The following is a 17,186-nucleotide window of genomic DNA, read 5'->3' on the forward strand; positions in this document are numbered from 1 at the left end:
CGGTTCAGGGACCGCATCAACAAGCCGATGCGGTCCCCGATCCGACTGGATTTTCTAACCTGGCCGATCGATATCTGGCCAATTTGAGGCCAGATATCAGTCGGGCAGGCCCCTCGGTTCTGCCCCTACACGGGCCGATAAGCTGCCGAATCGATCCAAGGGACTGATATCGGCAGCTATAATCGGCCCGTGTATGGGGACCTTTAGCCATGGGGGCAGCCATTTAGGCTGGGAAAAAAGGAAGCTCAGGTTACATAGATAACAGATAAATGCTGTAAAATTCAATGGGAAGCTCACAACTTATCTGTTAGCTGCTATGTAACCTGTGCCTTTTCTCCTAATTTCAATTTGAATAGCTGCCCCCATGGCTACACAGCCGCTTTGTTTATATAGTCTATTGTAAGGTTTTTGAAGCAAACATGCAACTTTTACCAGCGTAGGGCAACAGTACATAATATATACTGTTCCTTTAACTGCCACCTTGTTGGTGTTCTGTACACATATCTCATAGGCATTTTAGCGAACAGACAACATCCTTTTATCTTAAAGGGCCACTATAGCTTCACTTTCAACTCCACTGAATAGCCAAATGGAAATATTAAGAGATGGATGCATATTTAATATGATTTTGCACCCCCATCAGTTCCTATTAAGCTGTTACTTTTAGCTTGCCGAAGCCTGTGCCTTTTTTCAGTCAAAGCCCATCTTTGAGTTCCAACATTTAGTCCTCCTTAGCTCATTATGAGGCTACAGATTGAGGGTAAATGGAAATAAGCACTTACCCCAATCTCAACCTGACCTTTAAATTGGGCTTTCAGGTGTATCCAGGAGAGCAAACAGGCATTCTGCACAAATTTCACCCTTACGGACATATCCCAGGAGGGACAGGCAGCCCCACAGTTTGGGAAGCACTAGCTTCAGTAGCCATGATCTTCCTTGGTGACTTGGATAAACCTCCTTTTAATCCCCTGACTGTTTTATGGGGTTGTGGCCTATGGAACAGAGCCACAAATAGCCCTCCCCAGGGCAGGGACAGCCATGCTAGGATTCTCTTACCCTGTACAGAAAGATACATGAAACTATGCCAAGCACATGTTTGTCCCCTATTTAGAAAACAATAGAGTATAGTGGCCATTTAAGCAATCTGGATTTGGTGGAAAACGTGTTCCGTGCAGTTAATCGCTGGGAATTATAACATTTCAGTAAAAATGGCTAAACGCAGAAACTTACAAGCCCGTACAGATTTACAGCACTATCTGTTCTGTATATATCATAATAAAAATTAAAATCTAAAAAAAAAAAAGCAACAAAAAGCAAAACCATAGCTTCACTTCCGCGATCCTCTGCAAGAGCGCTATAGCCAATCAGAAGTGGTGACACCCAGAACAGAGCGAACGGCTAACAAACATGTGTGCCTGGAATGAATGGCCATAAAAGATCCTCCCATCATTTTTTTCCCCCCACCCAATCTCCAAAATGTTATAACCCGATGCTACAAATATAGGTGCTTCTTTAAACTTCTTCTACTCCCCCTTTTTAATTCACTTTTAATTTGAAGATTTTTTTTTTTTTTTTTTTTTTAATCATGTAAAAAAATTTGTCCTTTACTGCACAAGAGACTAGAGGAGATTTCTGGTGACACAAAAGGAAAACAAAAAATAATTGCATGATGCATAATATTCGCATCGTTCCTGTGATCATGGTATGTGAAGTCTCTGCAATGTTTGTGTGTGGAAAGTAGGGGTGTTCGCTACTCGCAAGGCTACTTTCCGCCTGCTTCAAGTCTAAGACTCATACAACGCAGCTCCTTAGGTGCTGGCCAGAGCCATTAATAAAACCACCCCATCTTGTGGAGGGAATCGGAATGGCTGATGGGCTAGTGCTGTCCTGCTTCTCCATTAAGTGTCAGTTCTAGGAAAAGCCAGTCTGAGACTTCACTCCTGATCCTTGAACCTGCTGCAGCCGGTACTGTTGCACCCCAGCCACACGTTGAGGGCAATGCTGGGGACTGGACATTGCAGATATCCTGGAACTTTGGTGTCCAGGGCTGGGCAGCGTAATAGTTCGTGAGTCCGATCTTGATCCTTGCGTGGTGCTGGAGTTGCTAGATGCCCCAGTGCTGGGCTGAGAGTCTGTGGGTAGAGAGTCTGTCCTGAGCAACTGAGCTGGACTTGCCTCACAGCTGGGGCCTCTGTGATGGAAGCTCTTCCTTGGCTGGCCTGTGCCGGCGTTGCTCCCGTAAAGCTGCTGGCTATTATAAAAGCCAGGACCACCTGAACACTGGGTGGTTGGGGAGTCCATGGAAGCAGTGTGAGCAGGACTTGAATATGAGCCGGAAATGACAGAGGAATCGGGCAGCGGATGTCCTGCTCTTTGAGGTGTCCGATAGCTGTAGCCGTGGGACTGTGCTGCGGGTCCTCGGAAAGGGGATGAACTCTGAGAAAGGAGGTTGAGGGACTCTGGTTGAGGACTGTCACACTGGAGGACTTGCTGTAAAACATACATATAAACAGAGATAAGGAAGGAAGCTCTGGCAGATGATACTGGGCATGAGAAAATTATCCCTATAACTGCTATTATGATCTACAAAGTACAATTCCCAAACCGGAATATCCCCTTATTAAAATTTCTCTTTTTGTCCACTTTATTATGGCCTCACTGCCAACCCACCTCCTTGCCTTCTACTGAGCCCCATCCTGCCTTTCCATGCTTGCCACCTATGTTTTATTTTCTGACTTTTCAAGCTTGCCGCTGCTTTCTACACATTTTGCATTGTCAGTCTGTTTCGGTTTTGTTGAATACATGTCTAATGTGTTGACATTACCTGGTAACTGTATCTGGAAGGGCTATAAACGCTTGGTCCTTTGGTGACAGCCATGCTAGGCATCTCTGGGTCTCCCTCCTCTGTGTAAAGAAGCAGAAATTCATTGTTGTATTTAACATACTAACAATGCTAACAGTAAGAAAAGAGACACAAAGCGAGATCATTAAAGCCTGTGGCCCTGACATTTTTTCCATTCATGCAACAATAAATACAGCATCCCTTTATACAAGTGCTGCTCAAAGGCTAAAGCAATTATAATAAAATTATATTAAGATCAGCTTACCCCTGGGAACGCTAATTTTATCCTTAAAGGGAAACATGATCTTTTTAAACATAGTACTGGCTATGGTTATCTTTACTACAAGATAATAGTGGCACTGAATGTTTGCTCTAGACAGTGGCACTTACCAGGGTCTCTATCTGCACTGATGTCTCTAGAAGGGGAAGGTTCTCCAATGTGCGACACCTTCACCCCACTGCGCAGAACCCGTTCCAGAATGCCCTGCCCCTCGCGCAGCCGTTCCACTGAAGTTGGGACCATCCTGGAAGGGAGAAATTAATGTAAACCTGCACGCTGAGCAATGCACAAGCAGAGCTATAAAAACCATGGAAGAGACACCTACCACCTGCTGCTGATGTTCTCAGAATGCTTGCTGTGAGATACAGAAGGGCCTGAAGTCTTTGTGTCTGGAGGGCTAACATCCTCTATCTGAGGCATTGAGGGATGGGCAGGAGAAGAAAAGCCGCTATGTGGAGAAGACTGGGCTTGAAGGTGCAAGGAACTTGACAAGTCTGTGTCAGATAAGGACCCATTGCTGCTCTGGCGAGTTGGGGTCCCCACACAGCGAAATATGTCTCCCACAGGGGATGAAATCACCTCTTTTGCCTCCTGTTTTCGCTTGCGATATTCCAGCAGGGACACCTAGGGAAACCCAGCAATAAACAAGAGGAATCAGAAACAGCAGTAGTAACAGAGAAGCAATAACAGTTATGGACCCAGGGCACCACTTTTTAGCAATACAGAAATCTGCTAAGTAGGCAGCGTGGCTGGTTCTTTAAAGGAAGAGGAAATCTACGTCCATTGACATAATTCTACTCAGTATTTAGCAAAGACTTCCACAAGAAGGCTGCCAACTTTACAGCTCATCTAGCACCATGTTTTACTGCAGGGAGCAGGCAGTAGCGTGTGTTGTGGGTTTAACCTCAACTTCCCCAAACATAACACCATCCAGATGTAGGGGAAGGCCATAAAAGACAGAGCAAATCACTTACACTCTTAAGAATCCCACGCGTAACATGCAGTGAGCTCAGTTTCAAGCTATTTCTGTTCACCACCCCAACAAAACATATGTACTTAGTGAATGCCATGACATACAGTTTAGAGATAGACTGGGCCGCAGAGCTAGCAGTCATCTGAAGGTTTGCAAAACAGATCCTGTGATTACTGCCATAGCTTATAACGAGGCACCAGGGTTCTCTGGCTGTAACATGGGAAATATGAACAAATACCTGTTCAGACTGTGCTAGTGAAAACTGGACGATCAGACTCAATAGTTTGCTCTTCATAATTGTTATGAAAATGGCTGCAGTTTCTTCCATAGAACTAAAGCAAGGGGACTTGACTCTTTACAAGTTCATCAAAATGGTCTTTTTGACTACATTAAAGCCATGCTTATCTAAAGGGACAAATTACTCCACTTTGGGAGATTCAGAGAAGGTGCATTAACGCTTTCAAAAAATGTATTATCTTATACACAGACATACCTGGATCCACAGATTAAAAGGAAACCATGACACTGCTGAACCATTTCCCAACCTCCCTTAGGCTCACTGTGTCATGCAACCCCTCCATCACCTTGTTCCTTTGCAAAGTGGTGGATTTTGGGATTTGAATTTGATATCCCTCTGCTTTCCTGTGCACCACCCTGGGAAGGTTAGCATTACACTGTGAGCCTAATGGAGGTTGGGAAATGGTTCTCACATGGCCTCCTTATTGTGGAAATCAGGTGCGTCTGTGTAAAATAAAAATATATTTATATAACTGAAGGAGCTTATGTCAGAAAAGGGTGGTATTTCCCCCTATAGTTTGCACACTGCCACACAGTAAGAAGCGAGGGAAAAGCAGCTACAGCCTGTAACAAATAAAGCTTCCCTCTCAGCTCCGGCAAAGAATTTCATTTGTGATCAACTGCATTGTGTGCGCTTATGAAATCCTACGAGGGCCCCCGACATGACACAGAAAGAAGCAATATAAGGAAAGATGAATATTCCTCACAATGCTTCTATTTTCTTGGAGCTCTCCCAAAGCTCCTTTAGTCTGTTTCTTTATACACCGCGGTGATGTTATCCAGCAAGCTCAGAAGCAAGAGCAGACTAATGGAAAAAGGTAAAGAGCAGAACACGGACAAGAACTAAAAAAATAAAAATGCAGGAATATTAGAAATGGATATTGCAGCCCGGTTGAGAAATTAACCCATTAACATTCAGGTCACGTTGCCACCATCTCTCAGGACGGCACCACTCTGACCTCAGCTGGAAAGCCAGCACTGCTCAGTATTGATTTCTCTCCGGACAGCTTTCCCATTCTCATTCCACTTGCTGCTGACCAACCGCATGATGCAAAAAAATGTTAAAAAAAAAACAAATAAAGGCTATCAGTGTATTCTGAAGCAAATTACTATTTTGAACAAATGACCTGTGGAATAACCGGTTTGGGAGTTGAGGCATGGCAGGGCAAGCGCCCACACAAACCATACTGTCCATTTGTTTTATTATAGAGCTTTATAGCGGTGGATCTTTGTAGCGGATATACGCCATAGCCGAAATTTCAGTTTGGTACAACCATAAAGGCTTTTAAATGCAAACTACAAAAATTAATGCTGCCTTGGGCCATTCCCAACCTTTTCATTGTTGTGTTTATTTTTAATGAAAGAAATAAGATGCCAGGGATATTTCAGCTAAGTGCAGGTTATGATGTTTCAGATGAGCCTGGTCATTGTTACATATGTTAAGTTACATAAATAAGGGACTATTAACAGCACAAAATGGCTATGATTCTCAAAACAGCACTAGTGATGCAGTTGAAGCCGTATGTCACATTAACAGGTAATGAGGGAATTCTCCAAATGTTGGTTCAATGTGGTCCCAGGGGCCAAGGAAACTGTATAGGAAATATTACTGTGCCTCCCTATATACAATGCTGGTATGTGTTATTGTTGCACCAACATAAATAATAACGTGCTGCAGGACCCAGAAATAATGCAAAGAGGTAAAATGTAACACACGAGGCCAATTTCTCCACTGTCCTTAATGCTACTAATAGTCTCTGTTTATGAACACTGTACTGAACATTGCCAAAATACTGCCCCAAGCAGTCCCTACATGTAGCGGGCAAGCATGGCTTATTTTTGTTTGTGTGGCCACTTGTGTGCCCTCACAATGGCTAGTGGCATAGCACATGAGTCGGAATGTTTTAAAAACCATCCCCTGTGGAGTTGTACTTTTGTGTTCAGCCGTGAATCCCAGTAGAGAACCAGTATTAAGAGATGGAAAATATTCTGTGTATTCTGTAAGTCGAAGTGTGGCAAGAGTTTTGGTTCTGCATTATTTAGTGTACATAATAAATGGACTTTTGGATGCTAAAGAACTATCTGTTCATGTCAAATTGCATACAGTAAAATGGCTGTTTAAAAAAGGACATCATCAACCCTGTCCTAGAAACCATAGAGGTAACCAGGGCCAGGGCTAGGGAGAAGATGCATGTGCCTAGGGGGCAACAGTGACATGGGCATGTACCTCTTCTGCCTGAATTCCTCTAGTTTGGCTTTCTCTAATTGTTTTTGTTTGCTCAGAGACACTGAGGGAGCACTATGATGTGCATCAGTACTCCGGCTTGACAAGTGTTACCTACTGTAACAAGAAACTATACACTATATTAAACAAGTTTATCGAAACCCAGCTTAACAGCCATCCAAGGAAGATGTATAGTGCCCCTTTTTTACCCCCTTAACCATCTAAATGTGCACAGGTTTCTTAAGGGGGAATTAACGCCACCCCACAGGCACTTTTAACTGTTAGCTTCAAGGCTCACTATCTTTACAAGCTCCTGGCCCAAGGCTTGTCTATCACCACCAAGGAAACTGGGCATGGAAGAGAGACAGCCACTGTGTTGGTACTGTGAGTGCAGGGCTATAATATGGCACACTGTCCTTACGTGTATATACACAGTTACAGGAAGAAGGTATTAAAAGTGGTGAGAACATTTTTTTATTTAACATTACCGAATGATAAAAATGTATGTTCCATGTTTACTATATAAGGGATCCAATAACCATTTACCTTTTTCCTTTGTGGTGGGTTCTGTGGAGATGATCGAATCCCATCACAAATCCTTTCACTGCATGGAGACATTGATCCTTGTGCTGCCTCTTTCAGAAGTCCTGTGCCAAGCTTCCCATGGTAGGCCTCTACCGGAGAGCCACAATATGCCTCTGACTGGGAAGGTTTCCTTTCCCCAACAAGAGGTGACCCTCGTAATGAGCCATCAGCCCGAGGCATAGCGTTCAATGGGGAGAAGGCATACATTAAACTGAATTCTGTCCGGACAGCCTGTTCTGATGTCCTTAGCAGCGTGGACCCTTCTGAACCTTTCCCCATTAAGTTATTTTCTGTTGCTCCACCATATGTTACAGATGTGCTGGGGGACTGACCAGCTAATTCAGCAAGACCAGTGACGATGGACGATTGATCTGGACAGATCTCAGAGGTGGAATCCAAGAAACTGGCTTTTGGAATCTCCAGATCAGGCCGCAGACAGGGCTGAGAAATTAGAAAAAAGGAAAATAAAAACAAAGATCACGTAAATGGAAATGAACAAAAAGCAGAGGAAGGGGGAAAAGCACAATGCAAAGATTAATAAACATTGTTAGATAAAATGTATATCTGTTTACTCATGTCAGAATAGAAAATAAAATCTCTTGCTGGAGATGGAATTTTCACATGTAATGTACATTCTGTAACAGTACGGGAGTTCACACATATACTGTACAACCTCATTCATAATGGCACTTAGATGCTGCAAGGTATCTCTCACATGAACTGTGTTAAAGGATACTTTGTAGAAAATGAAAAGACATGTAAAGGCTATTTCACTGGGGGGCATAATGTTAGGCACCCCCCAATGAAACAGATTACTTAGTTTTTCCAAAGGCTGGTGCTATGGTTAGGAAAAAACTGCACCGGCCAATGGAAAAACCACCTGAGCGCTGTGCAAGCATCTCCTTAACCTTGGCGTTCGTTATATGCACAGTATAGGTCTTGCCGGGTTTATCCTACTGCGCATAGGCGAACCTGGATTTTCGCAAGAGATGCTAGAAAATAAATTATGTAAAATGCCCACACAGGTTAGTGTACTTTTCTCTGGCCTGGGGTTACATAATAAAAAGCACTAAGGTTGCCCAAGAGCAGAAACCCCTAGCAACCAATCAGCAGGTAGCATTTACTGGTCGCCTGTATAAAAGCAAACATCTTATTGGTTGCTATGAGTTACTTCACCTGGGCAAACATAGCGCCTTACAATACATGGGGGTAAGCAATCTATTTTCCTGGGGGTGTCTAATATTTTGGCACCACCCAGTGAAATAGACTTTACATGTTCTTTAATGCATAACACTACATTGTAGCACTGGAAAAATGGCCCATTTTTTTTTGTTTGTGGGGGGGGGGGATCAATTTTATGGTGCTCATGTGAGCATTTCCTTCTAGCAAAAAGGATGGGGCAGGACTGAGCCATAGACAGCTGCACTGGTACTGAACCTACAACCTACAACACAGCCCCCATACTAAATAGTGCAGTAACTGTATAGTTTACATTTCTATCTGAAGACAATATCTGACCGTCTTCTGAGAGCCTGCCGTCAGGAGCAATTCAACCCCTTCCGTGCCCTGCGCTAGCAGTAATCAGCCAGTTAAAATTCCTATTGATCGTGACACGAGCATGCCAGGCAGGCTTCCTACATGCTCCATATGAGGCATAATCTTGTAGGCGGGGGGAAATCTAGCCTCTGCAAACAGCATATTGTGAAGAGGCAGACTGAAACTGCAGTTTATGGAGCACAATAACCCACACAATACCACTTCTAATACTTTCACTGCAGGAGAAATATACACGGAAGGGAACATTGTCTGCCTCTGGCCACTGTGCAGTTGTCGCACTGACACAAAAGCATTGGTAGTGCCATTATTTCCTAGTAACAGATCCTATCTGCATGTGTAAAAAGCTGTCGCCGGCTGTTTCTTGTCGTTAGAACACAAAGTGCTGTCTTTAATTGCATCTCACACACTTCACACAACAAACGCTTCTCCTGTGCAAATGACACGGCATGATAACTACCTCTGGTGACAGGGACTCGGGCCTATGCGCTGGGGAGGTCTCTGGGGAGGATATGTTCTAGGAGGGAAAAGCATCTGGTTATTCGTCTAATTAAAGTCAAGAAGCAAACGAAAAAATAAACTGGAGAAAAAACAAGCAGATATGTTAACCACAGCTATTGTGAAAGGCAAGACAAGCAGTGCAATATATCTCACTAGTGAAACGTTATTGGCTGTGCTTCTAGGGGTAAATTCAAGATTTAAAAATATAACTTACAGTTCCTGTGTGTGCATATAAATATATATAAGTATACGTCCATCACGTGTGTGTATATTATATATATTTATATTTATATCTATATATCTACATATATCTATATATACACACACACATCCATATATAAAGTGGAACTGTGAGTTATAGTTTAACACCAATCTGTTGAATAAATGTTCAAAAGTCTTATGACTTTCAAGATATTGAATGTTTTACGTAAGAGCTCACTCAACCTATCATTAATTCAGCTGCAGTCGATTGTGCCAAAGATTGTGTTGTCTTCCCCTGGTTAAACAAACTGGTTCCAACACAATTTTTATAGCTTTATAATAATACAATAAGACTGGGGGAGAGGGGATTAGACCAAGGAAAATGCCAGAAGTATAAGAGCCTTTATAGCTGTGGTTAATGTTCAGCACAAACAGTTAAAAGAAAAATAAATAAATAAAAAAAAGGCACAAACCATTTAGAAAACAAGCATTTATGGTTCTCTATCAACTGTGCATTAAAGCAACAAAGGCAATGATGAGCACAAACAGGTTCTTAAAGTATTCTAAAATGTGGTGCTGCAATTCTGCTACAATGTAAAAAAAGATTGGCCGGTTTTCACATTTTCATCACTCCTCTAAATAAGGGTTTGATTAAAGAACAGCTTCTGGCTTGCTTCATTTCTATTATGTAAGAGCAATGGGGAAAAATGAAGTTAAGCTAATGCTTTCAAGTCTGATTAGTATTAATTCAGACTTACAATACAAACCGCAACAGAGTGTTAAGCACCAGAATTAATGATAAATGTAACCTCATTTTCTGCTGATATTTTGATCATTTCCAATGAAGATCAGAAGATGCTGGAGGCTGGACTATTAGGGTCAAGACACACGGAGCTACTAGTAGCAGCTACTTGTCACTGCTACTATAGACAATGCTGATCATTTACTGATAATTGTCTCTGTGTGTGTTTTAGCAGAGGCAATTATCAGGATTGTCTATGGCAGGGGATTTTCTGGGGTTTAGTAGCTGTTAAAAAGTAGCTGCTACTAGTAGCTCAGTGTGTCTTCACCCTTACTATTATAAGGCTGCTAAACCTCTGGGCTGCTATAGAAAGTACAATATACAAAATACAGCATATACAGCTATATTCTTTTTTAGGCTATAGTACCTCTTGAACCCTTCTTCCATTTCTTTCGCCTGCTTCTCGAGTCTACCTTGATGCTAAAAAAAAGCCATAAACCACCTAATGTGGCTCCTATTCATGTTTGCAACATCTGGTATAGGTGCTTTTCAATCTGAAAATGACAGCGGTTTTTGGCCTCAAAATCACCTGTAGTGGAAGTTTTAGGCAAATGAATGGTAGCCAAAAGGGACTGTTAGTGGAACTTTTCAGCCAGCCAAAATAGCCCTGGCAGAGAATTGGATGTAGCTACCCTTGCGCCTTTCTGTCTAGAAATATTTTTAAACATTTGGTGGAACTCATCTATTAAGGGGAAAGGAAAAAAAAAGTGTGTGTACTAATAAAAAAGCTAACTAAAAATATCAAAACAATATTATTAAATTTCCATGAATATATTTAGGAAACTACTCATTCTCTGGTGATGCAAGTTACAAGAGAGATGGAAAAGCTGCGATGAAAGCCGCTGGAATGATATGAGAGGCAGGTGAGGGTAGCTGATGGGAAACATGGAGGGGCGTTGGGGAGAGCTGTTCAGGGATTTAAAGTTAAGGTATTTACTCTAAAGGTCCCCATACACGGGCCGATTCTAGCTGCCAATATCAGTCCCTTAGACCGATTCGGCAGCTTATCGGCCCGTGTATGGGCACTACCGACGGGCCTGCCCGACCGATATCTGGCCTGAAATTGGCCAGATCTCAATCGGGCAGGTTAGAAAATCAAGTTGGATCGGGGACCGCATCGGCTCGTTGATGCGGTCCCCGGACTGACTTTTCCTATACCCCAGGGCCAAACGATTGAATTAGCCTGGATTCTCCCGATATCGCCCACACTTAGGTGGGGGATATCAGGAGAAGATCCGCTCGCTTGGCGACATTGCCAAGTGAGCGGATCTTATAGTGTATGGGGACCTTAAGGGATGTAAAAAAAAAAAAATAATAAAATACCCACTGCTTCAACTGATCCCCACTGAATCTCTCAGAACACTCAGTCCAGCTGTCACATTTGAATGGAAACTCCACCCAAAAACTTCTTTTTATTAATAAAAAAAATAAATAATTCTAAGCAAAAAAAAAAATAATTCTAAGCAACTTTCCAATATACAATTCAATTGAAATTCAAAGCTGTTTGTCCCTCTTAGTTTTCTGGGTCTGACTTATGGAAAAAATATAACAGGAGTCAGAACCCATAGTGCAGAGGACAGATTTGGCTTTCTTTAGCAATTACATCTATAAAGTAATTAAAAGCTATTGGGAATTTGTAATGGATGCATATTTAAAGGTTGCTTAGAACTACATTGTTTCCAATATGCAAAGAACAGTTTTTGAGTGCAGATTCCTCCTGACTCAAGGGCTATCACCTTTGTGGGGCAAAAAAAAGGTTCGTACTGTGATTAATGAAATTTCACAATTACACTTTTGATAATCCTTTATCCAATGCATAAGTGCAATGGTTTAAAGCTGTAGGTGTTTAATAGGCTCCCAATTCTGAGAATGGAAGTGAAAAATGTGTAATATTTGGCCTAGGACTGGGAAACTGGAAAACATGAAAACAGAATGGAAGTTAAGAGAAGGGTATCCAATGAGATGCAGAGGGCTTGTTTTCTGTTATTCCTTGGTGGGTAGCACCTCGATCTTACCTCAAACTGTAGTGGAGTATTACAACGGCTAGCAGCAAGGGAAGGAATCGGAGAGAACATAAGTCCATATCCAAACCGTGATTCTTCTTCCCCAGGTAGGGAAGAACTTGGTGTTGTCTGCAGTGGACTTAGGGAGTCTGTGGTTGAGGAGTTTGGGAGCAAGGGGGGTGTGACAAACGACAAAGGACTTGTTAAGGTGCCAGAGTTTTCTTCCAGGACATATTTCATCTTCCATTTTTTAAAAGGGGCTGTCGTGCCTGTTGAAATGTAAAGATCAGTTGGATGAATTAAGGACACTGTTATATTATCTGAAGCTCTGTGCGCTAAGGCCTTAATATACACACTACCCACTTGATTCTAATCCAAGTCAGTCTAAGCTAAGATACAGCTGTGCAGTCAGGTCAGTCCTGGCATGCTAAAACACTGACCCAACCATACTGATCCAGGATCTATTCTGCCAACTGAGGACTACAATCACTAGAATAAGGAGAAAAATGCCTTAACAATTTACACACACAGATATAGCAAAACGCAGTTTATTTCAATGACTGCCCCATAAATTCTGGCAATGTAGAAATGGATTACAAAATGTTTGTTATAATTATGATGACTATACCTGTACTGTTGGTGGAAGAGAGGCTGCTCTCATTACTTTGGTATAGAGTTTGGGTTTTTTCTTGTGGGGGGCTGACGGGTTGCGTTTTCAGATCATCCATGGCTTGTTTCATCCATCGCTAAAAAGGAAGGCAATTTATTATTAGACACACGTTCTATCATTTTTTCTTACAAATTAATGCTGTCTAACTAGCTGTCCATGTAGAGAAGGATAATTCAATACATCACCTGCTAGTTTACACAGCCAATCACAAACACAGACCTTCCTTTACAATACAGTCCGTTCCAAAGTGACCACAATTGCCCAAAATACATCCACCAAACCTTTTTCTTCTACAACTCTCTATGTGGGTACATGCCCAGCTGTCTCCTTCCCCAACTCCAGTATGTGGCATCCTTGCTTTACCCATGCCATTTCCCTTTTGCCCTTTGTTAGTCTCACAAAAATTAAGTTGTATTGTACAAATATTTGCCTCTTGCTCTGTATACCAAACTTTCTATCAAGGTGTTACTAGCTCAGACTGCAACTGTAGACTTACTTAAGGCACTCACTGTCTAAGGCCAGCTTTACTTAAAATTAACTAGAAGGCATCAAAGTCCAGGGGTGTGTTGTTAAGTAACTGGCAGCATGGTAGTCTGACAAGGACATAGTGCGTACAGAGAGGACACCACAAAACTGTGCAAGCATTAGTATTCTTTTGTAATAATCACAGTTCAGTAGGAAAAAAAACATTAGGTTTATTAAAAACCTAAGCCATAAGCACCTGTATGAAAGAATATTTCTGAAATAAGACACAAAAGGAAAGTCAGAGCTCTATTAGTGTGAATCTAACCTTTTTACAGGAGCCATAGGTCCCGTCCGCTTTTGGTGGCCTTCTCCGCCGTTCTGGCATAAAAGGAGACACAAAGCGCACGTAGTGTTTGGGAGCAATACAAATGGAAGGAGAATGGGAAAGCCCAGGAAGCATGTTAAGTGTGGTGGCCAGAACAGTCGGGTCCGTGGTAATCCGCAAGGGGTGATCAATAGGACAGTCCTGCTTCTCCACCTTGTCATTGAGCCATTCTGTAACCAAGTACTGAGACAAAGAGCAAGTTTAAGTTACAATCTTAGGAATCTACAAGTCCAGCAAAAAAAATAAATAAAATAAAAATGTGTGTGTGTATAAATATATAGTTTAAATCGGAGCCCTCAAGGGAAGTATAAATAAGTGAAATTATTTATTGTTGTTATTGACGTTTCGGTCCCAGCAAGAGGGTGCCTTGAGAAAGGTCGTCCGAAACATAACCACCAATAAACATAACCTTTAAAGTGCAGAGGGTTCTTTATAAACAAAAACCAATGACTATACAAGATAAATGTTTAAGCACAAGGTTGATGTGTGCACACTGGCTGTTTTAAGGGTATTATATTCTTGTGAACATAACACATACAAGAGTTGCCAATAAGATCTTTACATACCTTTTTAGTTTTGTGGTATTTAAGGTTAGCTCGGGAAGGCTGAGACGCGGTCTGTGAAACTGCTGGTGAGTCTGCGCCCTGGGGGTTGCCACTCTGCCCTACACTTTCTGCTGCGCCTGGCTCTGTGGTGTTTGCAGATGATGCTACTGCTCCTCCTTCCTCAGCAACTGTATGCACTTGTTCAACCTGCTGTGCAACTGCTTGCCTCTGCCGTCTAAGCCTTTGCGCTGAAGCACTTCGGTAGCGAGACATGCGACTCTTTGGTCGTGGCCGGGAGGACTTGGGTGGAATTGGCTTTGCAGCAGGTTTCTCCGCCACAACTTCCTATTCGGAGAATCTCAGAATTAGCACAGTGTGCAATTTCACTAAACAAAATTTCCTACTAAACAAGTCCCATTCAACCTTAGATACTCTGAGATACATCTTAGCAAGTATTGAACCATAAAACAGCCAGATTCCTTTACTGCGAAGGTCTAATTCTTGGTGAGATAGCAACTGGATATAAACATTAAATCCGTGCCCATATAAAGCTTTAACAATTATTTCTCCATTCCTTATCTACAAAATAGTGGATCATTTCCAAAGTTAAAAACAAACACACAAAAAAATGCAGGGGGGGGGGTGGGTATAAAAAAAAAATAAATGAAAAAAAATAAAACAAAAAAATAAAAAAGTTCTCCATGACATAAGTCAGGATCCTTATTTTCACAGGACTGTGAGCAAACTTCATACCATTGGGAGATGTTTAGCATTGTCATCGAAGAAAAGTGGTAAGTGGCTCCTCGAAGACACTGCATAAAGAATGGTTGCACAATGTTTTAAATGGTGTTTTAATGGACAAAGATACTGAATACATGCCAAATTTTAACGGTCTTCAGCGAACACGACAGCCAGTGACAACCTTTATATGGAGACATTTCTTTCAGCAGAGATCCCTCGGGTATGAGCTGTAGGTAAGGTCCCTGAACTGCCTAACCTGTTACTGCCATTTCACAGCCTCACCCACTCACACATACATACACAAACATCTCCTCACCGCTGCCTGTGAAGATCTTCGTGTGTTAACTCCTACATTATTGTTAGCAGCAATCTCTTCTGCCTCCATATTTTCAGCCTCAGGATCTGTAGCTTCAACCGGAGAGGACTCCTCTGGTGGCTTAACATCTTCAACGGTAGATGGAACCTCAGGTTCAGGAAGGGTTAGCTCCAAAGCTGGATCTTTACGCTTTCTTCTCCTCTCCTCAATCACAGGAGCAGCAGGCTCTGCCTTCTTCTCTTCCTGTGCCTGAAAAAGAGAGAGATACACAGACGTGTAGGTGAAACATGAAGTGGGTAAAAAAATAAACTGCAAGGGAACAACATTTTTTGACTGCTGAAGTGCCACGGGCCTTAATTTTTAGTACTTTAGTAAGGATGCTAAAAAGGCCTCTCTCTCTCTTTATTAATTAAATTACTAACCATGTTGCTGGTGTTTAAGTTTCAAGGTTAGGGAAACAAGAAAGGTGAAGTTCTTTATAAGAACAACCTCAAAGTCTCTCGATCTGCCTTGCTCTGTTCCATGACTTACCTCCTGGTCATTGGTGGCTACATCTGCAACAGGTGTCTTTGGTGGCTCCCCCGTTTGATGGTTGGCACGGTCCTCAACAACAAAGCCCTGTTGCTCGAGCTCTTTCCGCCGTGCTTTCCTTCGCCTAGTTTCTGCACCTATGGAGAGTGCAGGAGGAGGGGCCGGCGGTGGCAGGTCTATGGGAATAGGATTCCTCTTCTGAACAGGACAGTTCCGATTGCCTTTGTGACACGCGCAGTCCACTTTATAATTACTGTAAAGAGAAGATAAAGTGCAATGCACATAAATTCCTTTGTATTTATGGGATACACTTAAATGGAACAGCACAATGTACTGGAAAAGAAATGTTAGACAGAACTTACATTAAAAAGGAACTATCATGAAAATTTAATATAATCCTACTAAAATAAACTTTTTAAATATATCAATTATATATAATTAAAAATTCTCTATCACAATTTTTCTCTTAGCATTTTTCTCTTCGTTCTCTCTTCATGCAAGAGCTGGGTGCCAGATTTTAGTTTGATTCAATATATCTTTTAGGGGGAGAGAGAGAGAGAGACAGTTTTAACTCCAAGCAGAGAGCCCTGCAGGCCAGCAGTCCACATGGAGCTACCGAAGAGCCAATCACAGACCTTATTTGGCATCCCCAAAGGACTTTTTCACGCATGGATATTTGATTTTATCCTTTAAAAGGTAGTTATCCAGGCTGAATTGCTATTCTCTTAATCCTATACTTGAATTTAGTGTTAGGAAACAGGGTTATCCTTTAAAAGGTAGTTATCCAGGCTGAATTGCTATTCTCTTAATCCTATACTTGAATTTAGTGTTAGGAAACAGGGTTATTCTGTTGGGTGTCGGATATTAAAGGGGTGGTTAACTTTTAATAAGTTATAGAATTCTTAGAAATGTTTGTTTTTTTTTTTTATTTGCCTTCCTCTTCAAACATTTTTTAGCTTTCAAATGGGGGGGGGGTCACTGACCCCAGAAGTCAAAAACTGTGGTTCTACGAAGCTACAATGTTGTTTTTAATTTTTAGTACTTATCTTTCTAATCCAGCCCTCTCCTATTCATATTTCAGTCTCTCATTCAACCTATTGCTTGGTTGCTAAGGCAAACAAGGCCCTAGCAAGCAGATACTGAAATTTCAAACTAGATAGCTGCTGAGCAAAAAGTTAAATAATTTAAAAGCCACAAATAAAAAATGAAGATCAATTACAAACTGTCTTTAGCACTATCTACTAACAAAGTTAATTTAAGACTCAATAGAC

General features: G+C 41.8%; 1 protein-coding gene across 6 annotated transcripts in view; it reads right to left on the minus strand.

Moving 5' to 3' along the window:
- Nucleotides 1-921: 921 nt before the first annotated feature.
- setd5 (SET domain containing 5) overlaps nt 922-17,186 on the minus strand; it is a 57,227-nt gene continuing 40,962 nt past the window's right edge. For 5 of the 6 annotated variants that reach the window (XM_002938389.4, XM_012961698.2, XM_004914110.3 and 2 more), the window contains 12 exons: nt 15,916-16,168; nt 15,385-15,633; nt 14,349-14,672; nt 13,723-13,965; nt 12,891-13,008; nt 12,275-12,531; nt 9,216-9,272; nt 7,163-7,642; nt 3,448-3,746; nt 3,233-3,366; nt 2,825-2,904; nt 1,852-2,490 (listed from right to left, as the gene is read on the minus strand). In XM_002938389.4, coding sequence (XP_002938435.1) covers nt 1,912-2,490; nt 2,825-2,904; nt 3,233-3,366; nt 3,448-3,746; nt 7,163-7,642; nt 9,216-9,272; nt 12,275-12,531; nt 12,891-13,008; nt 13,723-13,965; nt 14,349-14,672; nt 15,385-15,633; nt 15,916-16,168 — 3,073 coding nt within the window. In that variant the 3' untranslated portion in view covers nt 1,852-1,911. Of the gene's footprint in view, nt 2,491-2,824; nt 2,905-3,232; nt 3,367-3,447; nt 3,747-7,162; nt 7,643-9,215; nt 9,273-12,274; nt 12,532-12,890; nt 13,009-13,722; nt 13,966-14,348; nt 14,673-15,384; nt 15,634-15,915; nt 16,169-17,186 lie in introns of all 6 variants that reach the window. The other variant, XM_004914108.4, reaches the window with a different exon arrangement.

The sequence above is a fragment of the Xenopus tropicalis genome, chromosome 4, assembly GCF_000004195.4.
Source record: "Xenopus tropicalis strain Nigerian chromosome 4, UCB_Xtro_10.0, whole genome shotgun sequence".
In the NCBI taxonomy this organism is placed as follows: domain Eukaryota; kingdom Metazoa; phylum Chordata; class Amphibia; order Anura; family Pipidae; genus Xenopus; species Xenopus tropicalis.